Below are 25,943 nucleotides of genomic sequence, written 5' to 3' on the forward strand. Positions count from 1 at the left end.
AACACATCCTACTATAGATCTGAATCAATGAAATATTCTGATTTAATACTTTGTTCTGTATAAAGTCGAATGTGCTGACAACCAAATCACACAGAACTCATGAATGGAAATCAAATTTATTAACCGATAGGGGCCTGGATTTGGATTCAGACACAAAATTAAATCGGAATAACACACTACAGGCTGATCCAACTTTGATGTATTGTCCTCATAACTGGTCAAAATGAGGCTCAGTATTGTTACAGGCCTCCATGTGCCTGTATGACCTTCCTACAATGGCTGTACATGCTCCTGATGAGGTGGCGGATGCTCTCCTAAGGGATCTCCTCCCAGACCTGGACTAATGCATCCGCCAACTTGTCGACAGTCTGTGGTGCAACGTGACGTTGGTGGATGGATCCAGACATGATGTCCCAGACTTTCTCAATCGGATTCAGGCCTGGGGAACAGGCGAGCCCTCCATAGCTTCAATTCCTTCATCTTGCAGGAACTGCTGACACACTCCAGCCTCATAAGGTCTAGCTTCGTCCTGCATTAGGAGCAACCCAGGGCCAACCACACAACTATATGGTCTAACAAGGTGTCTGAAGATCTCATCTTGGTTCCTAATGGCAGTCATGCTACCTCTGGCAAACACATAGAGGGCTATGCGGCCCTCCAAGTCATGAATTTGTCCATCCTGGTGTTCTGTGGATTCTCACATAGTCAGTTTCTAACAGTTTGTGCAAACCCATGCACATTTGTGTCTTCCTGGAGGTCATTTTGCAGGGCTCTGTCAGTGTTCCTCCTCGTCCTCCTTGCGCAAAGGCAGAGGTAGCTGTCCTGCTGGTTATTTGCCCTCTTATGGCCCTCTATTTGTGTACTGGCCTGTCTCCTGGTGGTGCCTCCAGCCTCTGGACACTATGCTGACAGAAACAGCAAACCTTCTTGCCACAGCTGTCATTGATGTGCCATCCTGGATGAGCTACACTACCTAAGGCTCTTGTCTTGGTTGAAGAGTCAGTGTCATGCTACACACCAGTGTGAAAGCACCACCACCATTCCAAAATGACCAGAAAGCATAGGCATAGGTACTAAGAAGTGGTCCATGATCCCCACCTACAGAACAACTTAATTGGTTGTCTTGCTAATTGCCAATAATTTCTGTTTTCTGTTCCATTTGCACAACAGCATGTGGAATTGATGTCTATCAGCCTTGCTTCCTAAGTGGACCTTTGATTTCACCAAAGTTTGATTTAGTTGAAGTTGTGTTGTCTTGTTTACATGTTCCCTTTATTTTTTGAGCAGTGTATTTATGTGCCATATTTTTAATCCACTTCTACTGTCATCTGATGGCATTAATATAACAAAGCCCCTAACAATTTCTAAAATGTTATTTGCAAACTACCTTGATTATTTAAGTTAAAACTTTGCATATGAAGGGTTTCAGATGGGGTTAAAGCTACATGCTGTGTAGCCTTTTAGATCAGTAGCTCAAGTCTCATGTGCTATGCTGCAAATAACCAACACATTCAGCGAGAGAACACATTGCTTTACAGCCAGAGTGTTGGTGGGCAGGCAAGATGGAGGCAGCATAGTTTGTGTTGGCAAGTGTGAAAGGACGAGAATCACAGCAAGGGGGGATTATTGCCTGCAGGGTGGTCTCGATGGGAGAGGTGACCCATATGGGTTATTGTCGTTGGAGAAGATGGAGAGGACTGGGCACTATTATGTACTACTAACTCTCTGGCTTCACCCACATAATTTGTGTGTGTGTGAGTGCTTAGTTTGTTTGTGATTTAGTATGACATGATGATTTGTCTGCTCTGAATGTCTTTATTCCTGCTGTCATCTTTCTTCTCGGTGTTGTATGCACAAACTGAACCAACCACACAAAAGCAAAGAGCTGACGGAGGCTTTCTCATATGTCTAACAGATTACATAATTTGATTCTCAGTGTGCTGTGTGCACATCCTTGCTCATACTAACTTGGTTGCAGATGGAAGGAAGTGCCACACGTGCACACACCATACTCTCACTGTCTCTTTTCTGCTTACTCAAACATGCTTTGAGCCTGTGCAGACTCCTGCAAACACACACACAATCTCCGGGGACACCCCCCCACACACACTTTAGACGGCAAGCTGGACCCTCACCGCCCGGAGGGAGAGAGACGGAATGACGGTGAAAGATCAGTGGACCCACTGATGTGTGTGAGCTGTTGACACCCTAAATCCCAGTTCTCTCTCCGTCTTCATCTTCCTTTCCCCCAATTCTGAGCTGCAAATTCAGCAGCCTGTCATCTACACTCACAGGCCTGCAAAATCACACACAAATATTCTTTCCATCTTCATATGCTTCATCCACTCTCTGACTGACTTGTGCAGCCATGCATATTGCAGTCACCTGCAAAGTCAAGGACATAAACCTTCCTTTTTTTTTTCACGGGCAAGAAACTAAGACACCCTTAATGACGTCTAAGCAGTCTCACCTTCTGCTTGCTGAATTATGCATTTACATCAGTTGCTGGATTACATGCTGACGTTATAAATGTCATCTGAAAAATGCATCAAGGCACAAGGACATCAGTCCAGTCTTGAGGAACAAGAACCGCACTCAGAAGCAGACCTTTTGGTTTAGTCATCTGTACATATGGGGTGGTGCTCCATTTCCTTTCCTCAGCCTTTCTTATCCTTACCTTCTAAGTTGTTGTTTTTTTTTTATTTATTTTTTTATAACTGCCTTGTATCCATGGCCCTGTTTTATTCAACTGGATATTGAGAATGAATCTTATTTGGCTTTTATTTTCAAGGTAGATCACCAAATATTTTCATTAACGAATATATATATATTTTTATATATATATACACATAAATATATATGTATGTGTTTATGTGTTTTGTTTTTTATCTAAATGTAACATGAAGACCAGCAATGGGTACTTTAATGTTTTTATACAAGAAGCTGGCACATCTAGGAAAGACAGCAGAAGTTGTAAGTGTTGGCTTCACAAGTAAAGCTGTTGTTATGGAGGGAGGAGGGCTTCTTTGCTGACTCTATGCAGGTGTGGTTGGTTTATTGGATGATGAGGATCTAAACTTTGAAAGTAGACACGCTCCCTTCTTTATTGTTTATTGTTCCAAACTCAAAAGTAACTCATAAATGATTGGGATTTTAACATTTGGCATTTTGAATTGAAAAAGCTTCCTAGATGGGAAGCTAAACGTCTTCAAAGCTGAAAACAAAGTCCAGTATGTGTATTTATTATTTTACTTTTTTGGAATGATTATTCACCCCCTGGATGACTGAGGATCTTCACCAGCAGGTTTTAACATGGATAAAAAAAATACATATATATTTTTTTTCTTCTAAAATTAAGGACCTCTGCAAGGAGTAGAAGTCTTCATGTTCCTGCCTCCCTATCATTGATGTCCAGTTATCCCAGGTAGAGTGCAGTTATATCAGGTAGTTCTCATTAAAGATGAAGATCTGAAGCATTGAAATGAAAGCTCAGACGGTAGGGCCTTGCTATGCTGCTTTACATTATATGAGATTAACATGGTTTAAGCGTCATCGGCTAGGGTGGAAAAAGACCTCAGGTCTGTCCCTCTGCAATCCTCCTAGCTCTTCAAAATTCAGTCTTGCCCCATTTTATACTTTCCATTATTTTCACCTTCATTTCTGCTTATTGCAGTGAATGTAAAGGTCGTCACCTGACTGGAGTTTGCTGGTTGGATTTTTTGACCCCCCTTTTTTTATAACTAGTTTCTCTTCAGACTCTGAGGGGAAAACTTTCCCTCTCGATTTTATTGGGCTGCAATGTGGCTGACCGCTTCGAGGTTTCAAAAAATGAGCAATATCAGTAGTAAGGCCTTACCCTGCAGAGCATTCAACAATGTAAACAGGTTATTCATTTAATTTTTATTAAATGCTGCGTATTATTTCCTGTTTATGGTTCATTGTTGGTTTTAAAACATTTCACTTGGAGCCAGATTTAGTAATTTGATACTTCAATGCAAAATTAGTCGCATAAAACAAGCTGCTTATGTGAATGTTGCTCCAAAAATGTAACATAATGGCTCTCCGAGTATTCTGCTAAAGCTCTCCAGTTGAAATCAATATTTTAGCCTTATAAAAAAATAACTTTTATTCCGCCTCTTTTTTAAAATCATGTTATCACATATTTACAGGAATCACTTAAAGAAAAACAACATAACAAAAGAAATGGCCACGCAATTGAAAAATGGGCCATTAAATTCAGATTTTATTCTCAGGATTCTGACTTTATTATCAGGATTCTAACTTCAAATTCTTACTTTAAAATCAGAAATCTGAATATTGAGTTTAAAGTCAGAATTCTTAGAATAACGTCAGAATTGAATGGCCCTTTTTTTAATTGAGTTGTCATTTTTTTTTGGTTTTGTTTTTTTTTTAATGGTCCTTATCCTCTTAGGTATACAATTTTATCTGACTATAAACAAAATTGAATACAGAAAATGTCTTTAAACCTACTTATTACAGAGCCGGCATGTACTGTCTAAGGCAGTCGCCAGTCACCTGAGTTTTTCAGCCCTAAAATAACCTAAACCTCTGAAGTAAAAAATGACAAAGCTGAAATACCCAATGCCCAACAGTGACATTTCCTTAAGCATGCAAGAATTTTTAATTGGGGCTTTCTCCATCATCCTCCCAGTTTCTCCTTCTTGTTTTTACATGCAAATATGACATTTTTCCCTGATGTTGATTGGCATTTATGTGTTCTTGGGCCATCAAGCAGATGCTAAAACGTTTAATCTGCACATTTTCACCCAGCTTCAGGGCTGCTCTCTTATAGCTCCAATTTAGTCATGGATGAAGCAAGATGGAGTGCAATATTCGCAATTGTGCTAAAAATAAGATGCAGGCAATTTATGGTCATTTACACACACTTTGACATTTTTTTAAGGTCTGCGCTTGGAGGCCACGCTTTATTTAATGTGGTTTGCACCAAAGCTTCCCTCCCTCACGCTTTCCTGTGCCTTTACTTTTTTTTGCTTCTATTTCTTGTCTAATGAAATGCTAAATATTTTCATCTTAAGGGCATCGTTTGGGTTGCCTTCTTGCTGGTTAGATCTTCAGTGCTAGCTCTGCCTGATAATTCGCTTTGTAAGCTGCAAGAATACAGTGAGACCATACTGATATGGAATCACATATATTTTATCGCCTAATAGGGTGTTTATGTGTTTCCTCTGACATGTTTGTCACGGGGAAATGCACTTTATGATTTAGCTTTCTGTTGCAGCTTTGCTGAAAGAGCAGCAGTGGAGTAATTGATGTCATTGCAGGAATTTTGGCAGGTCGTGGCCAGGTTAATGGGGCCATTTGGTCGGGGGAAACATTTTGTCCAGTTCTTGCTGGCATCCTAAATACAAGTTTCTTATTAGACATTACATGTTTTTTTTTTTTTAACAAGGATTTATTTCTTTGAAAAATCACTGTTGGTAAAAAAATCTGCATTGCAATTACTTTCTTAAACACAAACTAATGTAAAACTTTGGCAAACTTTTATATACTAATAGGTACTAACTACACAAAGCTGACTGAGGTCATTGATGTTTGAACTTTGCAGAATATTCAATATTCAAAAAAAACTCTATCTGCTTTAGATATTCTTGATAGCAGCAGGAAATGTTCATCTTTAGTGCATAATTTTCAAAGTGTCATTATGCTTAACACTTGATACGTGAACCTTATTAATAAAAAACATATTTCTTGTAAACGTATCAAATGTGGTTTTTTTTAGTTTCACCAGCAGAGAACTGTTAGTAAAAGCAGAAAATTATTGTCCAGTTCTGCAAACTGCAGAAATGGGAGCGCTTTAGCAGCTAGAAATGTTTGTCAAAATAATGCAGTTCGAAAACAGATGAGGCCAGTCTACTTTTAGCAGCGGAAGGATAGAAGTTTGCTGTATAGCTGGTGTGGGCACAAACGCCTCATCAGTTCTCTTTATTACCTGCACATAGACACATTGTCAGGCCGTTTCTTGGTTGAGCAGCCAGTTCTTTTCCTAAATGAATTTGCTTATTCTTTCTCCTCTGTTCACCTTCCGACTACTCCCTCGTGCTTTGTCCTCTTCTGCATTCCTCCCTGTTCCAGCCTTTTTCTTCTTTCATTTGCTCTTGCTTCACTACCTGCATACTATCAACCCCTATTTTCTCTTTCCTCATCCCTTCTTTAATTAGGCCTCTTTGTCTTTGTGACTCCCTTCTTTCCCCCCCTCTTATTGTTACACTTTCACAATCTATGCCCTGATTTAGGCGTCCTATTTATTAATCTGTCAACCTTTACCTGCGCTCAGATGCTATGCTGCAAAAAGACTACCTGTTTTGAATGCTACATCCTTTTGGTTTAATGTGCAGTTTTAATTTTAGTCTTTGTTTCTTTCATAGCAACCTGTTGTTTTGTTAGAAAGCTTAAGAAAGGTGTGTTGATGTGTGTTTGTATATGCACATGTTAATGTAATTGGGAGGAAAATAGAACTCGGTAGTTAAATGTTGTGGTTTATTGCTCAGCCTTGAAAAGTCTTGATTTTCCTAATGTATGACTATGACTATGGACAAACATAATAGTGTATTATATAATATTTGCCCATTTTTTTTCCTGTTACAACAACTTAAAAGCTGTATCCCTCCTTTGCACCTTTGTTCCATTTCTCCATCCTTTCCTCTTACAGTAGTAGCTATTCAAAATGTCCCCACTTTCCTTGATGGGCCCTTGGCTGGTTCTTGGCATTATCCCCTAAAATTCCTTTTTCAACATCAATATTTGTACTGTAAATATTCTTTCTGTCATTATTTGTGGACATTAAGATCTAGCGAGAGGTGTCATCTCCTGGTCAGACCCTGTAATTCATTGAAAGGGTGGAGTCAGAGTAGAAAAATGTGCAAGAGGGGCTGGATGTTGGAGGGTATTTCACCGGCAGTTGGAGGGAAGTGGGCTGCCATTCAGCTGCCATTTGGCTGCCAATTGACTGGGAACGGCCATTTTGAATGGCTGCTACTGTACGTCTCCATTTACCACTACATCCATTTATCAGCTTTCAATCAAACATTGATTTGAGTTCCAATTTTATTGGCGATATTTCACAGCAATAAGAATTTAATATAGTCTCAGATTAGCCATAATGTTTAAAATCTGACATACAAAGTAGAGTAAATCAGTAGGAGAAAGTTCAGAGCTTTTCTTAACGCGTGCTTTTGCATAAAGACAACTCAAAAGATTTGTTAAAAGAAAGTTTGTTTTTCCAATTAAATTTGAATTCACTGAAAATGAGTTTTAACAACATTTGTTGTTTTGAATATAGTAAATCAAAATGAAACAAAAAAATTGGTAAAATCATGTTTTTTGCCCTGTGAGTAGTCTGTTGCATCTTGGCTTTTTTGTTTAGTCTGATTAGTTTAAATAAAACATAACTATCTGTTGGAGTATTCTTAACAGGACTTTGAACTTACCTAAAAAAACCAAACAAACATGTCAATGTTTGAGAGATCTTGGTGAGTTCTTAAGAGTTCCCTTCTAATTTAGGTCAGACTGTGTTCAGCTCATCTAGAGAATGGGACTACTCTGTTAGTTTTGGATGTGTGTTTTTGTGCATTTTAGAGCCGCTGTCTTTTTCTTTCCCTCTCTCTCGCCTTAGGGAGAGACAGTTATGTAATCAGAATCTCGTCATCCTTGCATTTCAGATTCTCACTGTTATGCTAGGCTCTTTTATACCTTTTTTCCCTCTTGCTTCTGCACAGTATACATATGTGTTTACTGCTTGCCTATACTTCTTTTTTCCTTTATGTTGTGTTTTAGCAGGGTTGTCCAAAAAATTTCCATCACTTTAATTTAGAGCGACAGAAAAAGTTGGATGTGTAGAGAACTTAGTGCTTAAGTCCGCATTTATTTAAGTCAAAAAATTGGTTGTTGATCTGCTAGTGTTTCTTCAGCTGTGCCTTAAGTATTTTGCATCCTTTATCCGTTTTTGTTTTTGTTTTTATATGGTCAGGTTTGACTTTTGTTTAGCTCTCCATCTTCCCATCAGTGCTAAATAGAAAAGTATCTACAAATAAATACACAAATAAAGTTTTATGTGTATTTCAAAAAGTTACATTTGGGTTTCATATCACTAAAACGTTTCTCCTCATGAATGGCAAACTGTGAACAGGTCTAATGGCTTTTCCTCTGAATTGTGGATCTGGCACCTACGCCTGAATTGGCACGATGTAACTTAGCTGTTTTTCAATTGAACTTTACTGTTGCCTCGTCTGTCATATTAGATGGAAATCCATTCTTTGTTTGGTTTGCACTTAACGCCTTATTGTTTCCATGTTTGAATGACGGACTGGACACTGCTTTGTGAGTAGGGGTGTAAATAATAATCATTTTGTATCGATGCATCGATCCAACAGCCGACGATCCGATGCATCGACACGTCTGCAAGAGAATCGATTCATGTTTTTTTTTTTTTTCCTCCGGTCTATTTTTATCCATTTGCTCCTGGGCGTAATTCTCCTCCCGTGCTGCGGTGGCACTAAATCTATTTTGCCCTCTTACCTCCCTTCCTGGTTATACTCTTACAGCAGTGTGTTGCAGTAAGCTTCACACAGACATTTTTAAATTATGCTCAATATTGAAGCGTGGTCTGAGCTACACACTGTGGGTCTAGATACAGCCGAGGCGGTGAGGAAGTGGGGACGAGTTTAGTCCGACGACGGAGGGACATGAGGGCCAAAAAGAGCGGAGATCCAGGTGGAAAAAGGGTCCCAGCGTTCTCGCGCAGCTCGCTCTTCTAGCGGGTCAAACTTCTCGAGTTGTTGTCCGCAATTTCGGTCATAAAAACAAAACAAGCTGGCCTCCTGTCTGCGGCACTGTTTGCGGTCAGCTACAATTTGGGAGAGGAGCAGCGGAGCGTCTCTCAAGGGGGCGGGGACGTCTGCAGCCGAGGTATTGCATTGCACTCATTGCACTGATTTTCTGCAGTATTTTTGCAGTATTTTTTGATGCAACTTTTCTACTTCTGTTATTTGCTGTTTCTAAAAAAAAAAAATGCATAACGATATTACAGGTTTCATTGATTTATTTCAAACTTGAAACTTTGTTTAGCCTGTAAGGTCTAAAAAAAAAAAATAAAAAAAAAAAATAAAAATCAATTAATCGAATCGTGGTGTATTCTTGAGTATCGAAAATAATTGAATCGTTGGGTCAGGAAATCGATACTGAATCGAATCACCATGATGGGTGTGATTTACACCCCTATTTGTGAGACCTGCAAGCATTTTATAGCATTTCTAACCCTGTCTTGCTTTAAACCTTATGTCATCTTTATTCCTTATCTGTATGCTGTGTTAGTTTTTTTTACTTTGCCTGTTTTCTACATCATGCCAATTGGAAAACCTGAATACTGCTTTTTTTATTGATGATGGAGCAATGTATTTCATTTTAAATAGAATATTTTGATTATCTCACCTCTTCTCAGAAAAAATATCTTCGTCCAAGAAAAATATTAAACTTTTGAATTTTAACACAAAAAACAACATATGAGAAGTGATTCAGAGACTTGGACTGCGTTGAATTTTCTCTTAAGTGCAGTGTCCTTCTCCTTTCTTTCTTTTTGTTCTTCCTTCTCTATAGCCTGTTTTTCTCTCTGCTCTTCAGCGCTGCCATATTAACCCTTCTGTCAGTCTCTGCAATTCAGCATGGCCTCCACTGCCGCGCTCCCAACGGCAACGATCAGAACCGATCTGCAGAGAACAGCTCAAGAAGCAACAATGCCTTCCCCTAAAAATCTGTAGGCATGGCAACTGTTGGCAACACATGTAGCCTGTTAATTACTAAGCTGATTAATTGGTTTTTAATTGCATAGTTAGACAAAATAAACTTCTGTCCCCATTCCCTTCTTTGTTCTTTAAACTCTTCAGTAATTTCCAGTGATCAGCTGCAGAGTGTTCTCTCAAAGACAATAATACTGTTGAGCTAAAAGGCATTTTATAGACTAGGGCCACACAAAAGCAACAAAGAGTAGAATAGGAGGCACCATAGGCCTCAAATTGCAGTCCACTTTAACTCTGCATGCTGCAAAGGCAGGTGGACACATTTCTGGGGTGTCATACTTCACCTACAGGTGCTGGTCATAAAATTAGAATATCATGAAAAAGTAGATTGATTTCAGTAATTCCATTTAAAAAGTGAAACTTGTATATTATATTCATACATTACATACAAACTCATATATTTCAGATGTTTATTTTGTTTAATTTTGATGATTACAAATGACAACAAATGAAAATCTCAAATTCATCATATCAGAAAATTAGAATATTGTGAAAAGGTTCAAAATTGATGGCCCCTGGTGCCACACTCTAATCAGCTAATTAACTCAAACCACCTGCAAAAGCCTTTAAATGGTCTTTCAGTCTAGTTCTATAGGCTACACAATCATGGGGAAGACTGCTGACTTGACAGTTGTCCAAAAGACGACCATCGACACCTTGCACAAGGAGGGCAAGACACAAAAGGTCATCGCTAAAGAGGCTGGCTGTTCACAGAGCTCAGTGTCCAAGCACATTAATAGAGAGGCGAAGGGAAGGAAAAGATGTGGTCGAAAAAAGTGTACAAGCAAGAGAGATAACCGCACCCTGGAGAGGATTGTGAAACAAAACCCCTTCAAAAATGTGGGGGAGATTCACAAAGAGTGGACTGCAGCTGGAGTGAGTGCTTCAAGAACCACCACACACAGACGTATGAAAGACATGGGTTTCTGCTGTCGCATTCCTTGTGTCAAGCCACTCTTGAACCACAGACAGCGTCAGAAGCGTCTTGCCTGGGCTAAAGAGAAACAGGACTGGACTGCTGGTGAGTGGTCCAAAGTCATGTTCTCTGATTAAAGTAAATTTTGCATTTCCTTTGGAAATCAAGGTCCCAGAGTCTGGAGGAAAAGAAGAGAGGCACTTCATCCACGTTGCTTGAAGTCCAGTGTAAAGTTTCCACAGTCAGTGATGGTTTGGGGTGCCATGTCATCTGCTGGTGTTGGTCCATTGTGTTTTCTGAGGTCCAGGGTCAACGCAGCCACATACCAGGAAGTTTTAGAGCACTTCATGCTTCCTGCAGCTGACCAACTTTTTGGAGATGCAGATTTCATTTTCCAACAGGACTTGGCACCTGCACACAGTGCCAAAGCTACCAGTACCTGGTTGAAGGACCATGGTATCCCTGTTCTTAATTGGCCAGCAAACTCTCCTGACCTTAACCCCATAGAAAATCTATGGGGTATTGTGAAGAAGAAGATGCAATACACCAGACCCAACAATTCAGAAGAGCTAAAAGCCACTATTAGAGCAACCTGGGCTATCATAACACCTGAGCAGTGCCACAGACTGATCGACTCCATGCCACGCCGCATTGCTGCAGTAATACAGGCCAAAGGAGGCCCAACTAAATACTGAGTGCTGTACATGCTCATACTTTTCATGTTCATACTTTTCAGTTGGCCAACATTTCTATAAATCCTTTGTTTTTATTGGTCTTCAGTAATATTCTAATTTTCTGATATGATGAATTTGAGATTTTCATTTGTTGTCATTTGTAATCATCAAAATTAAACAAAATAAACATCTGAAATATATGAGTTTGTATGTAATGTATGAATATAATATACAAGTTTCACTTTTTAAATGGAATTACTGAAATCAATCTACTTTTTCATGATATTCTAATTTTATGACCAGCACCTGTATATGTCCTCAAGGTTATAAGGAGAAAATGTATAAGCAAAAAAAAAAAAAAATTAATAAAAGTGATGGTTAGAATAAAGATATGGCTATATTCTGTATATAGCTGAAATACATACAAAATCATTGATTGGCAAACTGTCTGTGGTAATTGAAGGAAGCAAATCAAGTCTTTATATCCCCACACTTTCGTTAAGTAGCATCGCCTTTAAAGTCAAAGTTATGGAGACAGTTTTTACATTAGATGTTTCCTTTTCTGACGTCTCTTCAGTCACCCCCAGCCACTGCCGGCTCTCAGTATTTGTCTAAAGCTTTGAAGAATGAAAATCTCCGCCATGATCCGTCGGGCTTGGAGTGTTGAACTTTAATTGCACGCTTATTCCCTGCTGTTCTTTTTTTTCCCTCTTTCTTTTATTGCTCTGATCTTTCTCTGCTTGATCATGTTTTAATGACCGCGGACAGACAGTCACCGCTCCGGTTAGAAAAACAGGCCACTTGATGTAAGGCTCCATATGCTTGAGTGACTGCCTCCAGGGAAGCTGTGTGTGGTTTTTGTGTCTCTCATCTGCGTACAGCGCCTCTTTCTTTCAGCCGTCTCGTCCTCCATACCAGCGGAGGAGGGTGGCAACTTTAAGCACGTTAGCACAGGTACAGGTTATTTTTGTGCATGGCTTTGGTTATACACCCATTTGCTCTGTTTCTATGGCAACCTTATGCTCCCCCTCGGTTCTCGTGTTCATAGCACCCATCTCTGACAGGTGCAAGTTAGCGCTTAATGCTAATTGCATTTTGTCTGCATGTCGACAGAACTCGTTCCTCCTCCAGCTGATGCATACATGTTTAGGAGGATCAATTTGTGTCAATTTAAAACATGCTGGAAACTACCAGCATGATAGCCTTAGGTTGTATTCCAGCTCCTCAGTGGCGCGTACGTGTCTGTTTGCCTGTATGTGAGTTTGGCAGCGTAAGTGGGGGTCACATTAGGCGTGTAAGCCGGGGTTGAGTAGCCTTGCTGCCTGCCTGCTGCCTCTTTGATGGGAGAACATCTGTTGGCTGTGATATGAAGCTGGGGAGGATCTCTGTCTCTCTCCTTCTTCTTCGCTCCTTTGCTCGCTCTGCGGTCTCTGTTACGAATTCCCCAGCTGCTTTGCTTCCTCCCGTCTATAAAATAAAAAAAAATAAAAACTCTGTCCCCCACCACCTGTGCAGTTTTAATACATAATTTATCTGCTAAAGTAACCACATCTGAGGGACTCAAATTTCGTCCGTTTCCAGCTTTCTGTCAGTTCTCTGTCACTTTAATGCAGCCTGTTGGCTAAATTTAAGTTTTTAAGTCTCTTTGTTTCCAACCTGCAGAAATGTGTGCTATAGGGGAGCAAAATGGGTTCAAATCCAAGAAATAAAAGAATTATAACACAGTTTTACCGAGAGCAAAAATCATCTCCTCTAAATTTGCCTGACCTGAGTTGTCGGCTTGTTTAACTGGGTTTTGACATACCATATCAGTCACTACAAAGATTATGCTAATGTTTTGGCAGGACAGCAGGCCTGCTTTTTAAGTCTGGATTTTAGGGCTACAGCTGCAAATAAAGTGAAAGCCTGAAATGGTTCCGATTTTATTTTAAATGACAAACCACTCTCTTATGTCACACTATAATTGCACAAGGCATCAGTCAGCTCAGTGGATATATGCCCCTAACGTATAAAGTGACTGGCGGCACTCAACAAGCCTAGATGTTGCTCGACCTAAGAAGCTACTGTAGCATAAATGTTCATGTTCCTTAAACTTCTCCCATTTTTTTTTTAGTTTGCAATAAAAAATTAGCATATATTAACATTCTAATTTAGTTTGTTGCTGACCACCCCAGAGAATTACATACTTTAGTGTTAGGAAAGGAATAAATGGTGTTCTGGTTGCTTTTACTGAAGAAATTAATTTAGATTTAAATGATCACTAGTAGATTTTGTCCACTTATTCCCTTGGTTCTTCAAGGCCTGTGCAAAGCTATTTTTAAAAATGCTTTTATTCCCTTCTTATGTATGTAAAAAGAGAATAATTCTATCGTATGGGTTTTTCAATATTTTGCTGGGTATAAGCTATTGATTTGTTCCTGCTCTTTTATAGTGGTTGACATGGGGGAAAAACAGTGCTTCTCTAAACATATTTTACTGCTGCAGTGTGATTCCAGTTTTTACTGTTTTGAAATAAGCCTGTCGGCAGCTTGACATGTTTTGTTACCAAGTCCTGTTATGTGGCCTTGCAGATCAATACCCAGTCGTATTGTTATCTCGGTTCGACAGGAGAGATGTTGCTTCCAAGTGTTGTCTGTACCTAAACCTGTTTCCCAAGGTCACAGCAAGGCCTTGTGTGTTTATGACTGAAACCTAGAACTGTGTTTAAAAAAAATCCCTATTCTTTTAGATTTTTCTAATCCTTTTACTAAAACAGTTTTATCTGAGCTGCCAGGGGTAATTTGCAACATTACTAACCTGTAAGAACCCTAGAGACAGTTTTTTTTTTTACTGTCTCAGAGGTAATGGGTTAATGTCTTTTCACTTTAGTGTAACGGAACGACTTGGCCATCCCAGCACCTGTCACTCAGCTCCATGTCCAACCAAGATTGATAAGGCTTGTTCACACAGGGAAGGTGCACCATTTGAAGCAGAGGTCGTGGATACTGCAGTGATCGAGCGTGTTGCCACAAAATACAACCCAATCATTGTAACATAGTCTGTAAATCAAAGTGGTTACTTGCCTTCCAGTCACTACCGCTGTCCCTCTGTGAGCTTCAGAGATCCACCTGAAACCAGCCTCTCATTACATTAGTCACTAGGAGTGAGTCATATTAGTTTGCATAGCTGAAAATGACAGAGTATGAGGTATGAATATTACTACCTTGGTAAGCATCATTATTGAAGTGATCTCATGGAAAGTATTTAGGCTTTTTTTATATTCTCCTACAAATAACCAGCTGCATTTTCTCTTTATCTTTGTCGTAATAATTAGTTTTGTGTCCTTTCAGTTGCTCCCATATGCAGGGGTTGCTACATTAAGTCATTTCAGCTTGCTGAATTTTTTTTACCGAGGATGCACCTCCTGATGATGATCTGAATCCGGCTCCCCTCCCTTTATAGTCTGACCTAAACCACTTCACCATGGGAGTCTTGTCTTTCTACGAAACTTCTGTTAATGTCCTGATTGGTCTTTTTTTTTTTTTGACCACGTCTTAATCTACCGAATCTTAATGTTGATCGCTGTTTATCCAGTAGATATAGCTGTATAGTCCGCATTGTAATTATGATCGCTCTGATTAGGCCAATTCTCTCTTACTCTGAAAAGAAGTTGCTTTTTTTATTAATTATAAGAAATCCTCAGGCGTCCACCTTTTTTTTTTTTCAAACTGCAATCACTAATTATCTTAACACCATTGCTGTTCTCTTAACTTTGTATGCCAATCAAGTCCTCCTGCAGGCCTAATTATCCTGATAACTAGAATACGTTATAGAAATAAGGTCCAGAGGGAAACATTTGTTTACCTTAAATCTCATAAAAATGAATGTAAATCAATAAGTGAGGAATGCTGAATTCTCTCCCAATGAAAGCATTTTTACCTTGGCGGGTCCTTGATTCTATCAGGCATATAGGTGTTGTAGGCGGTCCTAGAGGAAGTCTTGGTTAGATCTGCAGCTCAGTGGTCTTAAACACCTCTAGGTGCATGGAAGAAGTCACAGAACTTGTCATTAGTGAAGTACTAATTAAGACAGAACTCATTACCCAAACGTCAAATGATGAAATGGCGAGTAAATACAGAGGCAAGAAATTGCCAGGATTTTCTGAATTTATAATTTTAATAACAAACTGACAATCTTTTCTTTTGATGTCATCTCCCGCTGAGATGTCCTGTGAATAACGCTCATTATTCATTATCATCTATCAAGAGGAAATTAATTTGAAGTAAATATGGTCCCCTCTCTGTTGCTACATATAACTTTAAGCCTTTTGAAGTGAATGATGGTGAGGAGGCTTGAAGGCCAAAAAGAAGATAAAAACTCAAACATAGGAATCAGTCCTCCTCAGACAGATTCATCAAGGACATAATGGGCTAAATTGATTAACAAAGTGAACTTTTATTACTAATACCGCCCTATTGATTTCAGTTGCCCCTATATAAGATAAAGCTACGTGAAGGACGTACAAAAACATGGAGCTAGTTTGTACTGCTCAGTCTTTTAGTTGTTTCACAGATGCTTCATTTCTTTTTCCAGTAACACACAAGTGTGTCATTAATTGTGATTGTTGAATTACTTCCTCCGCTGAGGTGTGGTGAAATCAAATGAGTCAGCTGGGTATTGCAGCTGTCACTGCATTATTTTAGTTAGCACAGTGAGAAGAAAGACAGTTGCCTGTATATACATTTGTTTGCATCGAAGAATAACAATGTTTATTTAATAAAAGTCTCCCAACAAAAGCTTTATATATATATATATATATATATATTCTACCTTTTGCACTAAATACAAATGTTTGACCCTGAAAATTAAGCTAGTATTATGTCGTCTCAAACCCCAAACACATTGCATTAGCAGATATTTACTTTTTTAAATATAATCTAGTTTTCATTTGTTTTCCAGCTTTTAAAAGATTTGCATAATTAAAAAGCATGGGATTAGTGATATGACAAAGTGTGTTCCTTTAAATTACATAACCAAAACTCCTCACAATGACCAAGTAGTAGGACTGGCAATGATTACTGCAAAAGTTTACTTCACCTTTAAGATTGCCTCTGTGTGGCCAGTTTCTTGTAAAACCTTAAAACAAAAGAGGGAACTTCAGATGTTTTAAACAGAGATTACTTTGATGGGAAAACTGGTAATGACAACGGAACATGTTGGGAAAATGGCAGAAAATCTATCTTAATTTGAAGTACTTGCAATCTGTGAAATATTGACTTTTACAGCTTACATATACAAGGTCAGATTTTGTAAGAAAAAGCCTACTATATATATATATATATTTTTTTTTTTATTCTAAAAAATGCTATTTTACAAATGAAAAATTTACCAACCATAATCTACAAATCCATGTTGCACCAACCACTCAAAGTTTAAATATTGTACTATTTGAATCAAACCTTGTCATTTCTTTGTTTCAAGGCCAAGTATTTTTGTTAAGGTATTATATAAAAGCGAAAAAAATTTTAAAATATAGAATGAGAATTTTTGGGACACTTACTGAAGATTATAATAGTCATCTTCCACTTATCTGGGACTGGGTTACATAGCAGCAGTCTCAATATAGACTTCCAGGCCTGAGGTGTTCCGGGGCCATTTGAGAGACATGGCCCCTCCAGTGTGTCCTGGGCTTTCAATTCCTCCTGAGGGAGGCGTCCAGGGGGCATCCGAAACAGATGTCTGAGCCACCGCTTCTCCTCAGTGGAGAAGATTTCAGATTAAATTGTCTCTGTTAATTGTAATTCTTATCTTCCTTGTAAAGTTAAAAAAGATTAGGACTGCAGCTTCCTGTTGTTGCAAAATATTTATCGGAGTCATAATGAGTTCTTTGTAAATTAATATTAGACTAAAAATTAACTGAATGACCAGAAAATTATCTTTAAACTATTATGAAATTAAGCTCATCACATGTGAGACATTAATGGAAGCTATGCTGGCAGCTTCTTTCATAAATGCTGAATAACAGATCTCAAACGTATTACTCCTTTTAATCAGTGTTAACCCTTCTCTGACACAATGTGTGTTTAATTTTCCAAATGGCTGGATATTTGTCAACTTGTGTTTCAATGTGTGAATTAATACTCTAACAGCTTTTCCCAGTCTCGTGGGACACTTTATGCAGTTCATATTAGAAATATTTAAATAAATGAAGACTCAGCCCCTGGGCAAACCTCTTAAGCACCTGAAAAAGAGCTTCACTTGCTGTTGGAGAGCTGCACTTCTGCCAGTAAAGTATCTCGTCTACCAAGCTGACAAGGTAAAGCTCCTCAAAGCTGCTGGGCTGTTAAATTGCAGCCTGTTTTGAAATCCGAATAAACTCAAAGTTAGGAAACCTTATTTCAGTCAAGCATTTAATAGTACCAATATTCTGTTTTATTGTTGTAAGGCCTCGTTGGTCACCTGTATGTTCTTTGCATCAGTGTAAGGAAGAAAACAAGCTAGATGATGTGTAGTTAGCTCCACTAGCAATGTTCTGCCATTATATTTACTGTTAACACCATCGGCGCGACCCAATAAATACTTTCTTTCAGCTTTGAAGATGTGTAAGCTCCAAGTATCAGTGTTCCATGCTTGTACCCGCTGGAAAGGACCCGTGCAACAGGTCAACCGGATTCTTAAGAGCAATAGTAATATTTGCAGATTTCTGATCTTTTGATAATATCAAAAGGGTGAAGATGTCTTCCAGGCTGTCTTAACTCAGCAAGGACACCTAAAGTGTCTAAAGCACTGTCAGTATCAATAAGTTTGACTTTAAAATGCAGACAACTACAGGTTTGCTGCACAGATCGTAATTTTCTGTAATGCACTGGATTTGAGGGTGTGGGGAGGCATTTGTCTTAAGGCGAACCAGAACATGTCATCATTGACCGTAATATAGATATTGTGAGATATGGAGCTAGGATCCTGTAACTCTGTGCTCCAGGGCGGCAACTTTCTCCTTTAGAGTCACGGCTGTTTTTGGAATGGGAATGATTTCAATGGTCTGTTTGTCCTTGTTTTGTTTTCTCCTCTTATCGCAGTCAGTTGAGTGAGAGAGATTAAGTTTTGCTGGCTCTACCCACAGGTCTGGCTGTGTTGCTCATTACATAGATGCACACGTCTTATGAATCGTATCTCTGGGGTTCCTACTTAGTCTGGAAAACTATGGGGTATTTACAAGTTTATTTCCAGATCTGCCTTTTGCTTTATTTCTGTCAGGCTCCCCTCTGTGTTTTTTGGTCATTACATCCTTCCTCACCTGTTTTGTCTAATATTTGGTTTATATCAATTTATGTGTCAGCCTTTATTGCTTTTTTCCTGTCCTATTTCCTTAATTCTTCCCGTCTTTTTTCATCATCTCCCTTTTCTTCTTCGTTTTTTTTTATATTTTTCTTCTGTTTTTTCATCCATAATTAAATCCCTCTTTAGAACGTAGCCATCTGAGACCCTATCCACGTAGAGATGTTTCGTCTTTCAAGCTATGTCTCTGTTGTTAGCTTTTTTGGAAAACATAAACAATTATTTTTTAAACCGGGTCCAAGTGTGGAAAACTCCTGGACCCGTTTTAAACAAATAAAAAAAGCATGTACATACTGAAACAGGGTTTCAGTATGTACATGTTTTTTTTGTTTTTTTAAACATCGTAATAACTTAACCTACCACTGTAACCTGTATGCGTATTTCCAGTGTTTTTTTTTCTGCGGTATGGGTGTGACTCTGTGGCAGTGTCACAGCACCACCAAAGGGCCCCGCATATGTACTACAGCAGCGATCCCCAACCACCGGGCCACGGACATTTGGTATCGGGCCGCACAGAAAAAAGTGTGTGTATATATATGTGTGTGTGTGTGTGTGTGTGTGTGTGTGTGTGGGTGTGTGTTAACGATTAATTGATTACCAAATTAGTTGATACTTATTTCAATAATCGATTAATTAGATTAATTGTTTCAGCCTTAGTGTTGACACAGCATTTTTATATGGAATTTATGATGATATATATAATATTATTCTTTCTATTTCACTGATGCCACTGGTTTCTTATTTTTATTTATGAATATTTTCTATTAGTTTTCCTCAAGGTTGATATGATGTTGCTCTTTTCCAAGTAATTCTTGCTGGGATTCAACAAATGCCAAATGCATGGTGTTGACCATAAATTGTCCCTGCGCTGCAATTATTCACTTCAGAGTTCAGGTTTCCGATTTGATATGTTGGTTAAGATAACGGATTATTTTGACATTCGTCCGTGTCAGAGCCATTCATGTCCACATTTTAAAGCATCGAAAAATAGACTTCATCTCACACCCATAAATGTCACCAATCATTCAAAGCATATAAAATACAATATCCATTGGTATTAAAGGGGAGAAACGATTGACTGAAATGTGATGTTGCCACTAATTGTAAAAGCAGCTGAAGGGCAGAACGGAAGCTCATTTGTCAAAGGAGAGACACAAAAGTCAAGAAAACAAACATCTACATTTTTGCATTTAAATTAAATTGAAAACATTTAAATATGTTTTCCTTATGCCTCTGATCCTCGCTGTAGCATAAGAGCAGCCTTTTCCCTCATCATGACCCCCCACACAGAATAACTTGTCTCTCCAATGTGTGTTCTTCATTCTACAGATGCTATGAAGGTCAGCCTGCTCTCCATCATTAGAACATGTAATCCTTTAAACATGAACTTAATTGCCTGTTGGTAGGACCCCTTCAGCTGTGTTTTTCTTCCCCCCCTTTCTCTCATCATGTCTGGTAGCTCTGTGGCTTTAGTTGCAGAGTCGCATACCTGCACTCAAGTGGAACAAACAGGATGGTTGGCTGCTCACGGAAGGTCATCAGCCCTGGGCACCATGTGTGCACGAGTTTGTTTTTAAAAAGGACATGAAGGACTATAGTGTCTCTAATGGTGCATTCAGACGTGATGCAATAAGTTTTTCCTCCTTTTATAAACATTCTAATCACCAGTCTTTTGCAGTTTTGGACACAGTTAATGAATTGAATATACAGCTGTTTTATGCACTTTCTGAAACACTCGACAAAGAAAGCAGAGTCTGGGGGGGGTGTTGGTCTTTCTTTCTCTACAAATGTTTTGGCAAAGAAGCAAGAATCCAAACGAGTGAAGCTGTTTGGGACATCTGGGAGCTGGAAAAAGTTCATACTTTTGTTTATGGGCTATAGTTCATTGGGTAATGCTTTCAAAGGGGACTCCTTGCCTTTGATTCCAAGTAATTTGCTATTGCTCTGTAAGCTACAACAAAAAGCTTGTTTTTCTGCCCCTTGCTGGCAATAAATTTAAGAAAAGAAATCCTTTCTTACCCCTTTTGAGGCCAATTCACCCTTGCGATCAAGCATCAAGTCCTGCCTGGATCCCAAACACTTGCTGTCCCTGTAAAAGAGTTACAGTGATGGCCACTGTGCTAATGATCGGTGACACCTAATCTTTGTCATCCGTAATTGGTGCTGCAGGTTTGATTAAGAGCCGAGCCTTGTCAGTTCCCTCGGAATGTGGGAAGCATGTTTATTACCGGACGCAGTGGGTTTCAGGGTTTGGAAGCATTCTTTTAATGTGTGCATTCAGCTGCATATGTTTGCTATGCTAATATTACACACACCTGCCTGGTGCTGAACAAAAAGAGTCCTGGTTGATCTAGGGCTTTGTGAAGTGTGGCTGCATTTTTGCTCTTCATTAACCTTGATTGGCCTCAATCCCTGAAATTTCATCTTGTTTATTTTTCTGCCATCCGTCCCTGATCTTCTTACTTTCAGTATTTTTATTTCTTGCAGCATTTTTGGTTTGAAATCAGACAATTGAGAGCTGTTGTTTCAGGGTTAAGCAATTTTTTTCTTGCATATCATGTTGAACTTCTCGCTGTATAAACATCAATTAGCATGCAGATGAGGCAGCAAATTAAGTAATATTTTATTCGGGTATGTCTTTGTAGTCAAGCTAGAAACTGTTAAAAAAAAAACAGTTTATCAAATTACTGTGAATATGGTATGAATTTAAATTACCGACTAGAACCAAACTGTTTAATGTCAAGGAAGCTGACATTTCAAAGTAAACAATTCCTAAATAGCCAGCAGAAATAAACAGCAATAAGCTATTTTGCAGCCTCACCAAAAGTTTTGAGTGCAAAGCTCAGCTGCACTTTGATACTATTGAGCTTCCTGCTTTGGTGCACCTCGTCTTCCACAAAGATTCCTCCACGGGGAGTTTATTAGTTTCCTTTCATCCTTACCATCCTGTGCTTGAATACGTGCTTAACACTATTACTCTATTGAAGTTATACACAAACATGCAACATTCTGTGTTAATAACCACCCACTCGGTGCACTGCATCCTTTGCACTCTACGCTAACACTCACGCACACACCTACTGATGTCCGCACAGTTTGATATGTGGCCCAAGGCAAGGCTCTTCTCCCTAATGAGCCGCCTGCCCTCTGTTTTTCCTAGGGAGGTGAGGGAGAACTAACCTTGATGCAGCATAGAAAGGATCCAACCTGCTTACACACACACAAACTTGAACTGCTGTGCTTGTGAAAGAAACTCTGGCCGTATCTTTATACGTGGCTTGTGACATTATCACCAACCCTCAGAGTTGATGATGCTAAAGTTAATATCATGGTTCCACTTAATATGGTTTGCCTTAATGAGAAACTAAACAAATATCTCTATTATTGAAGCTTTCAGGAAACCCTTAGTTTCACAAAACTGTTACTGAAAGTAAAATGCTTTGAAAAAACTGACCTGTGATTTTCTTCCTTTTGTGTGTTATAGATCTGGGCTAACTATGAGGAAAAGCCTGTGGAGGAGGTCGTGCATCTGTCTGAGGAGAAGGAACGTGTGGCTAACTACAGACCAGTATTTGTGACTGAAATCGCAGACACCCTGCACTTCTATGCCCAGGATGTAGAGACAGGTACAGTGACTGACATTTACTACACTTTAAATCTATCCAGACCCCGTAAACCGTTTATATATATTTTCTTTCCCAAAACCATAAACTTAAATGTCTGCTATCTAGACCAGTGTTTTTCATTCCTGGTCCTCAAGGCACCCTGCTCTGCATGTTTTGGATGTTTCTGAGGTTCAGCAAACCTGATTCTGATGATTGCAGTTCAGCAAAGCCTGATAATCTGCTATCAATTGATAACAGGTGTGTGAAAGCTGGGAAACATCTAAAACATGCAGGGCAGTGTGCCTTGAGGACCAGGGTTGAAAAACACTGATCTAGACTTTATTAATACAACATAAAGTGCTTAATTGTGAAGGAAAAAGAGAAAACAGCCCCAGCCAGGTCCTTCATAAAAAACTTTTTGTTTATCCCAAGATTGATCAATTCAATATAATCTATCTGTTAACGTTACCTATTAAGTCTAATATCAAATTATCAGTTGGACCCAGTCTAACATGAATATGCTTTAAACTGAGCTTGGTGCTCTGGCTGTATGTTAAGGATCAAAATTGTCTGAATGTGAATCTCCAGCCCTAATTAAAATGTTTCTCCGCCTCTTTGCTTAAAAGTTTTTCCTCTCTTTAACTTCATGCATCTTCTCATTAACTCTGACAGTCCCGCTACACAAATGTGAAGACGAGGGATGTTTAACTTTCTTCTTCTTTTACCTTCACACTGATTTTTAAGAACAAGATTTAATTCTATAAATAAGACTTTCCTGGTTTATCTAACATTTATCCCCAGTAGAAACCTAACCAGGGAACCTTCAACCTCATCCTAATAATAAATGCTTCTAGTAATGAAGAGTGATACCTCCAAGCTCCAATGATTGGGATCTGAGCTGATTCTGAGCTTTTAAACTGAGGTGTTTGTCTCAGTGAGAAGTTGAAAACCTGCTTACCTGGTTTTCTACCTTGAAATTTAAGCCTTTCTTCTCATTGTGACTAATATTTTTTTACAATAAGAGGATGGGGTTCTGATTTTGATCGCTGTTATGTCAGAAAAAATTTGCAACTCAACGAGTACACTGCCCGTTGTTTTGAGTTCTTTTAAGTGACGAATAGTAAATCATGTTTGTGTTTTCAGGCATTTGAGAAAGAAAACTACCAGAGAAGTAAACAGTTTTTCTTCCACCTAGCTGCAGATTTGTTGTGCATGTGCTCCTACTGCTCTCACTGCTTGAAACTTTGATCAGGGCTATCTAAAGGCAGGCCAGGCTTATGTTTTGATTTTTTTTTTTTTGTGGGTATTCCAGAAGCCATAAAATAACAGCATAATTATCCTTGCAGGCAATGCCAGAAGAGTTTAGTGAGTTTGCTGTAGAAAAAAAAAGGCTAATTAGCTTTCTTTGATTCAAAATGGGGGGAACATAAATGTGGATTTTATGCCTTCTAAGTTAGTTTGTAGTTTTATATGAAGCAGATTCAATAAGAACTTCTTTCAGCAGATTATTTACAGGATGGAACAGATTTTCTTCATGGAAATGATTGTCTCCATCATCTGTCAGGTTAGAGGAGCTGCCCAGAATTCAGAGGCCTTCCTCCCCCCGCCGCCCCCTCATCTGTCCCCATTAGCCGTGGACTTTCAGAGGCCATGAAATTGACTTTGGCTTTCTATTTTCTTTGCCTCACCAACATAATTAACCCATTTATCTTCAATTAGCATCATTTTAACCTAAAGCATATCTCTTTCCCACTGCAAAAACAATCCAGAAATAAGTAAAAAATGGCTTAAATTAAGTATATTTAGCCTTAATTTGAGCAGGTAAATAAGATGATTTGCCAATGGAATGAGTATTTTCACTCTTAAAATAAGATAGTTAGATAATATTTACTTGAAATAAGACGATAAAATAGTTTTTTCTTATTTTAAAAGGAAATTGTCTTGTTCCATTGGCAAAGTGTCTTACTTACCTCCTCAAATCAAGGAAAAACACACTTATTTTAAGAAAAAATAACTTATTGAGATTTATATTTTTTGCAGTGAAATCATATATGGTTTTAGCTCTGAGTTTTCTGCATGTTTTAATTCCCATACCTTGAAATTTTCAACTGCACTGAAGTCTGTAGATATACTGTAGACTATTTTTCTTATTTTGCCATGAGCTATAGATTCAAATCAAAAGCTTACGATTGCCTCTGGCTACAGCAGCACAGCTTCAGTCATTCAGGAATAAAGTTTGGATTTTGTCTAGGCTTTAGTGGTTTATTAGATTTAGGTGTTAGGGTGAAACATTACAAGACTGAACCTGAAGGTCTAGCTTAAGAATTAATGCTTAATATTTCCCCTTTTTGTTCATCTCTAAGACAATGAGGAAGAGCACGATACCGACTGAGTACAACTTCTTTTCCACCAAGTGTTTCATGTAAAATTGTACCCAAACAGCATTTTTTTATATTGCTGCTCTAAGTGTATTTTGACAGGAGAGCTGTGAGTTATTCAATCTTTTCTCATAAAAAGCCTTTATTTTAGATGATCCAGCACTGCTGGCGCCTTTTTATATATTTATTTTTTCATTTAATTGGCTTGTGTTCTTCCAACAAGCAGCTTATGTGTTTTTTTTGTGAGAGTAAAAAAATGTTGTTCTCAGCAGGGGAGTAAAACCTGACCGGTCCTCAGCCCCTCTGCTTCCCTCCCTTGTTTGCTCCCTCCTCCGCCTCCTCTCCTGCCTCGGTTTCCTTCATTTCTTGTAGGTGCACATTCAGAGCCACATTAAGTCATCTGGGCTTCTTGAGTTGAACATCAAAGTGTTAGAGGCTGTAAAATCCCACAAGCTGAGTGCTTTAAAAGATCATTACATGCCCCAATCCTCACCCAACAACGTTTCTTAGCGAATACGTTTTCACACACAGATCCACTGTGAAGCAGAGTACCGGTACTTTCGTGATCACAGCTGATGACGGTTTGCTATCTTATGAGAATATACATGAGTGGTTTCCACATTTGTTTCCCAGTTAATGATCTAAAGCGTTTATTATAGCTGGCTTCATTTAAGTCTGTTATTGGAATCCCCAACCATGTGTAAAATATTTTGGTCATGACAATTAACCTGCGGACAGCCATTTCCACAAAGGAAGATATCATTAAGCCTTAATATAAGGTACATTTTGAGGCATCATAATATGTTTTAGAGCGACTTTGATGCTTGAAGTTGACCTGAGCAACTCAAAGGAGTAGCTTGAGCGGCTAATTGAGAGTAGGCATTCCAAAGTTAATTAATTAATACAATGCTTTTATATTGACTTTAAGTCTTTGAAAATTTCAACTGTTCTTTACTCAGTTTTTTGGGATAAAGACGATGAAAGAAAGCAAAGCAACACTAAAAATAAGAAAGATCTAGCCATACCTAAGCCAACATGCTACCCAGCTCCTGGTACAGTCTGTGGTTATCTCCCATCTTCACTATTGTTACGAACTCCTGACTGGTCTCCCAGTCGATACGATAAAGCGTAAAAATGATCCAGAACACGGCTGCGTGTCTGATCTCCTGTCATAGCTCTGTTCATTCAGCTTCACTTGTTACCCCTGGCTGCCCACATCA

General features: G+C 38.8%; 1 protein-coding gene across 1 annotated transcript in view; it reads left to right on the plus strand.

The window, feature by feature from the left end:
- The window catches only part of snd1 (staphylococcal nuclease and tudor domain containing 1), a 229,952-nt gene that overhangs the window by 155,723 nt on the left and 48,286 nt on the right, over nucleotides 1-25,943 (plus strand). The window contains exon 18 of the mRNA XM_038294784.1: nucleotides 22,225-22,366. Within this exon, the coding sequence (XP_038150712.1) occupies nucleotides 22,225-22,366 (142 nt within the window). The remainder of the gene's footprint in view (nucleotides 1-22,224; nucleotides 22,367-25,943) is intronic.

This window comes from Cyprinodon tularosa, unplaced genomic scaffold (assembly GCF_016077235.1).
Source record: "Cyprinodon tularosa strain WSP-4 unplaced genomic scaffold, ASM1607723v1 ctg345, whole genome shotgun sequence".
Taxonomy (NCBI): domain Eukaryota; kingdom Metazoa; phylum Chordata; class Actinopteri; order Cyprinodontiformes; family Cyprinodontidae; genus Cyprinodon; species Cyprinodon tularosa.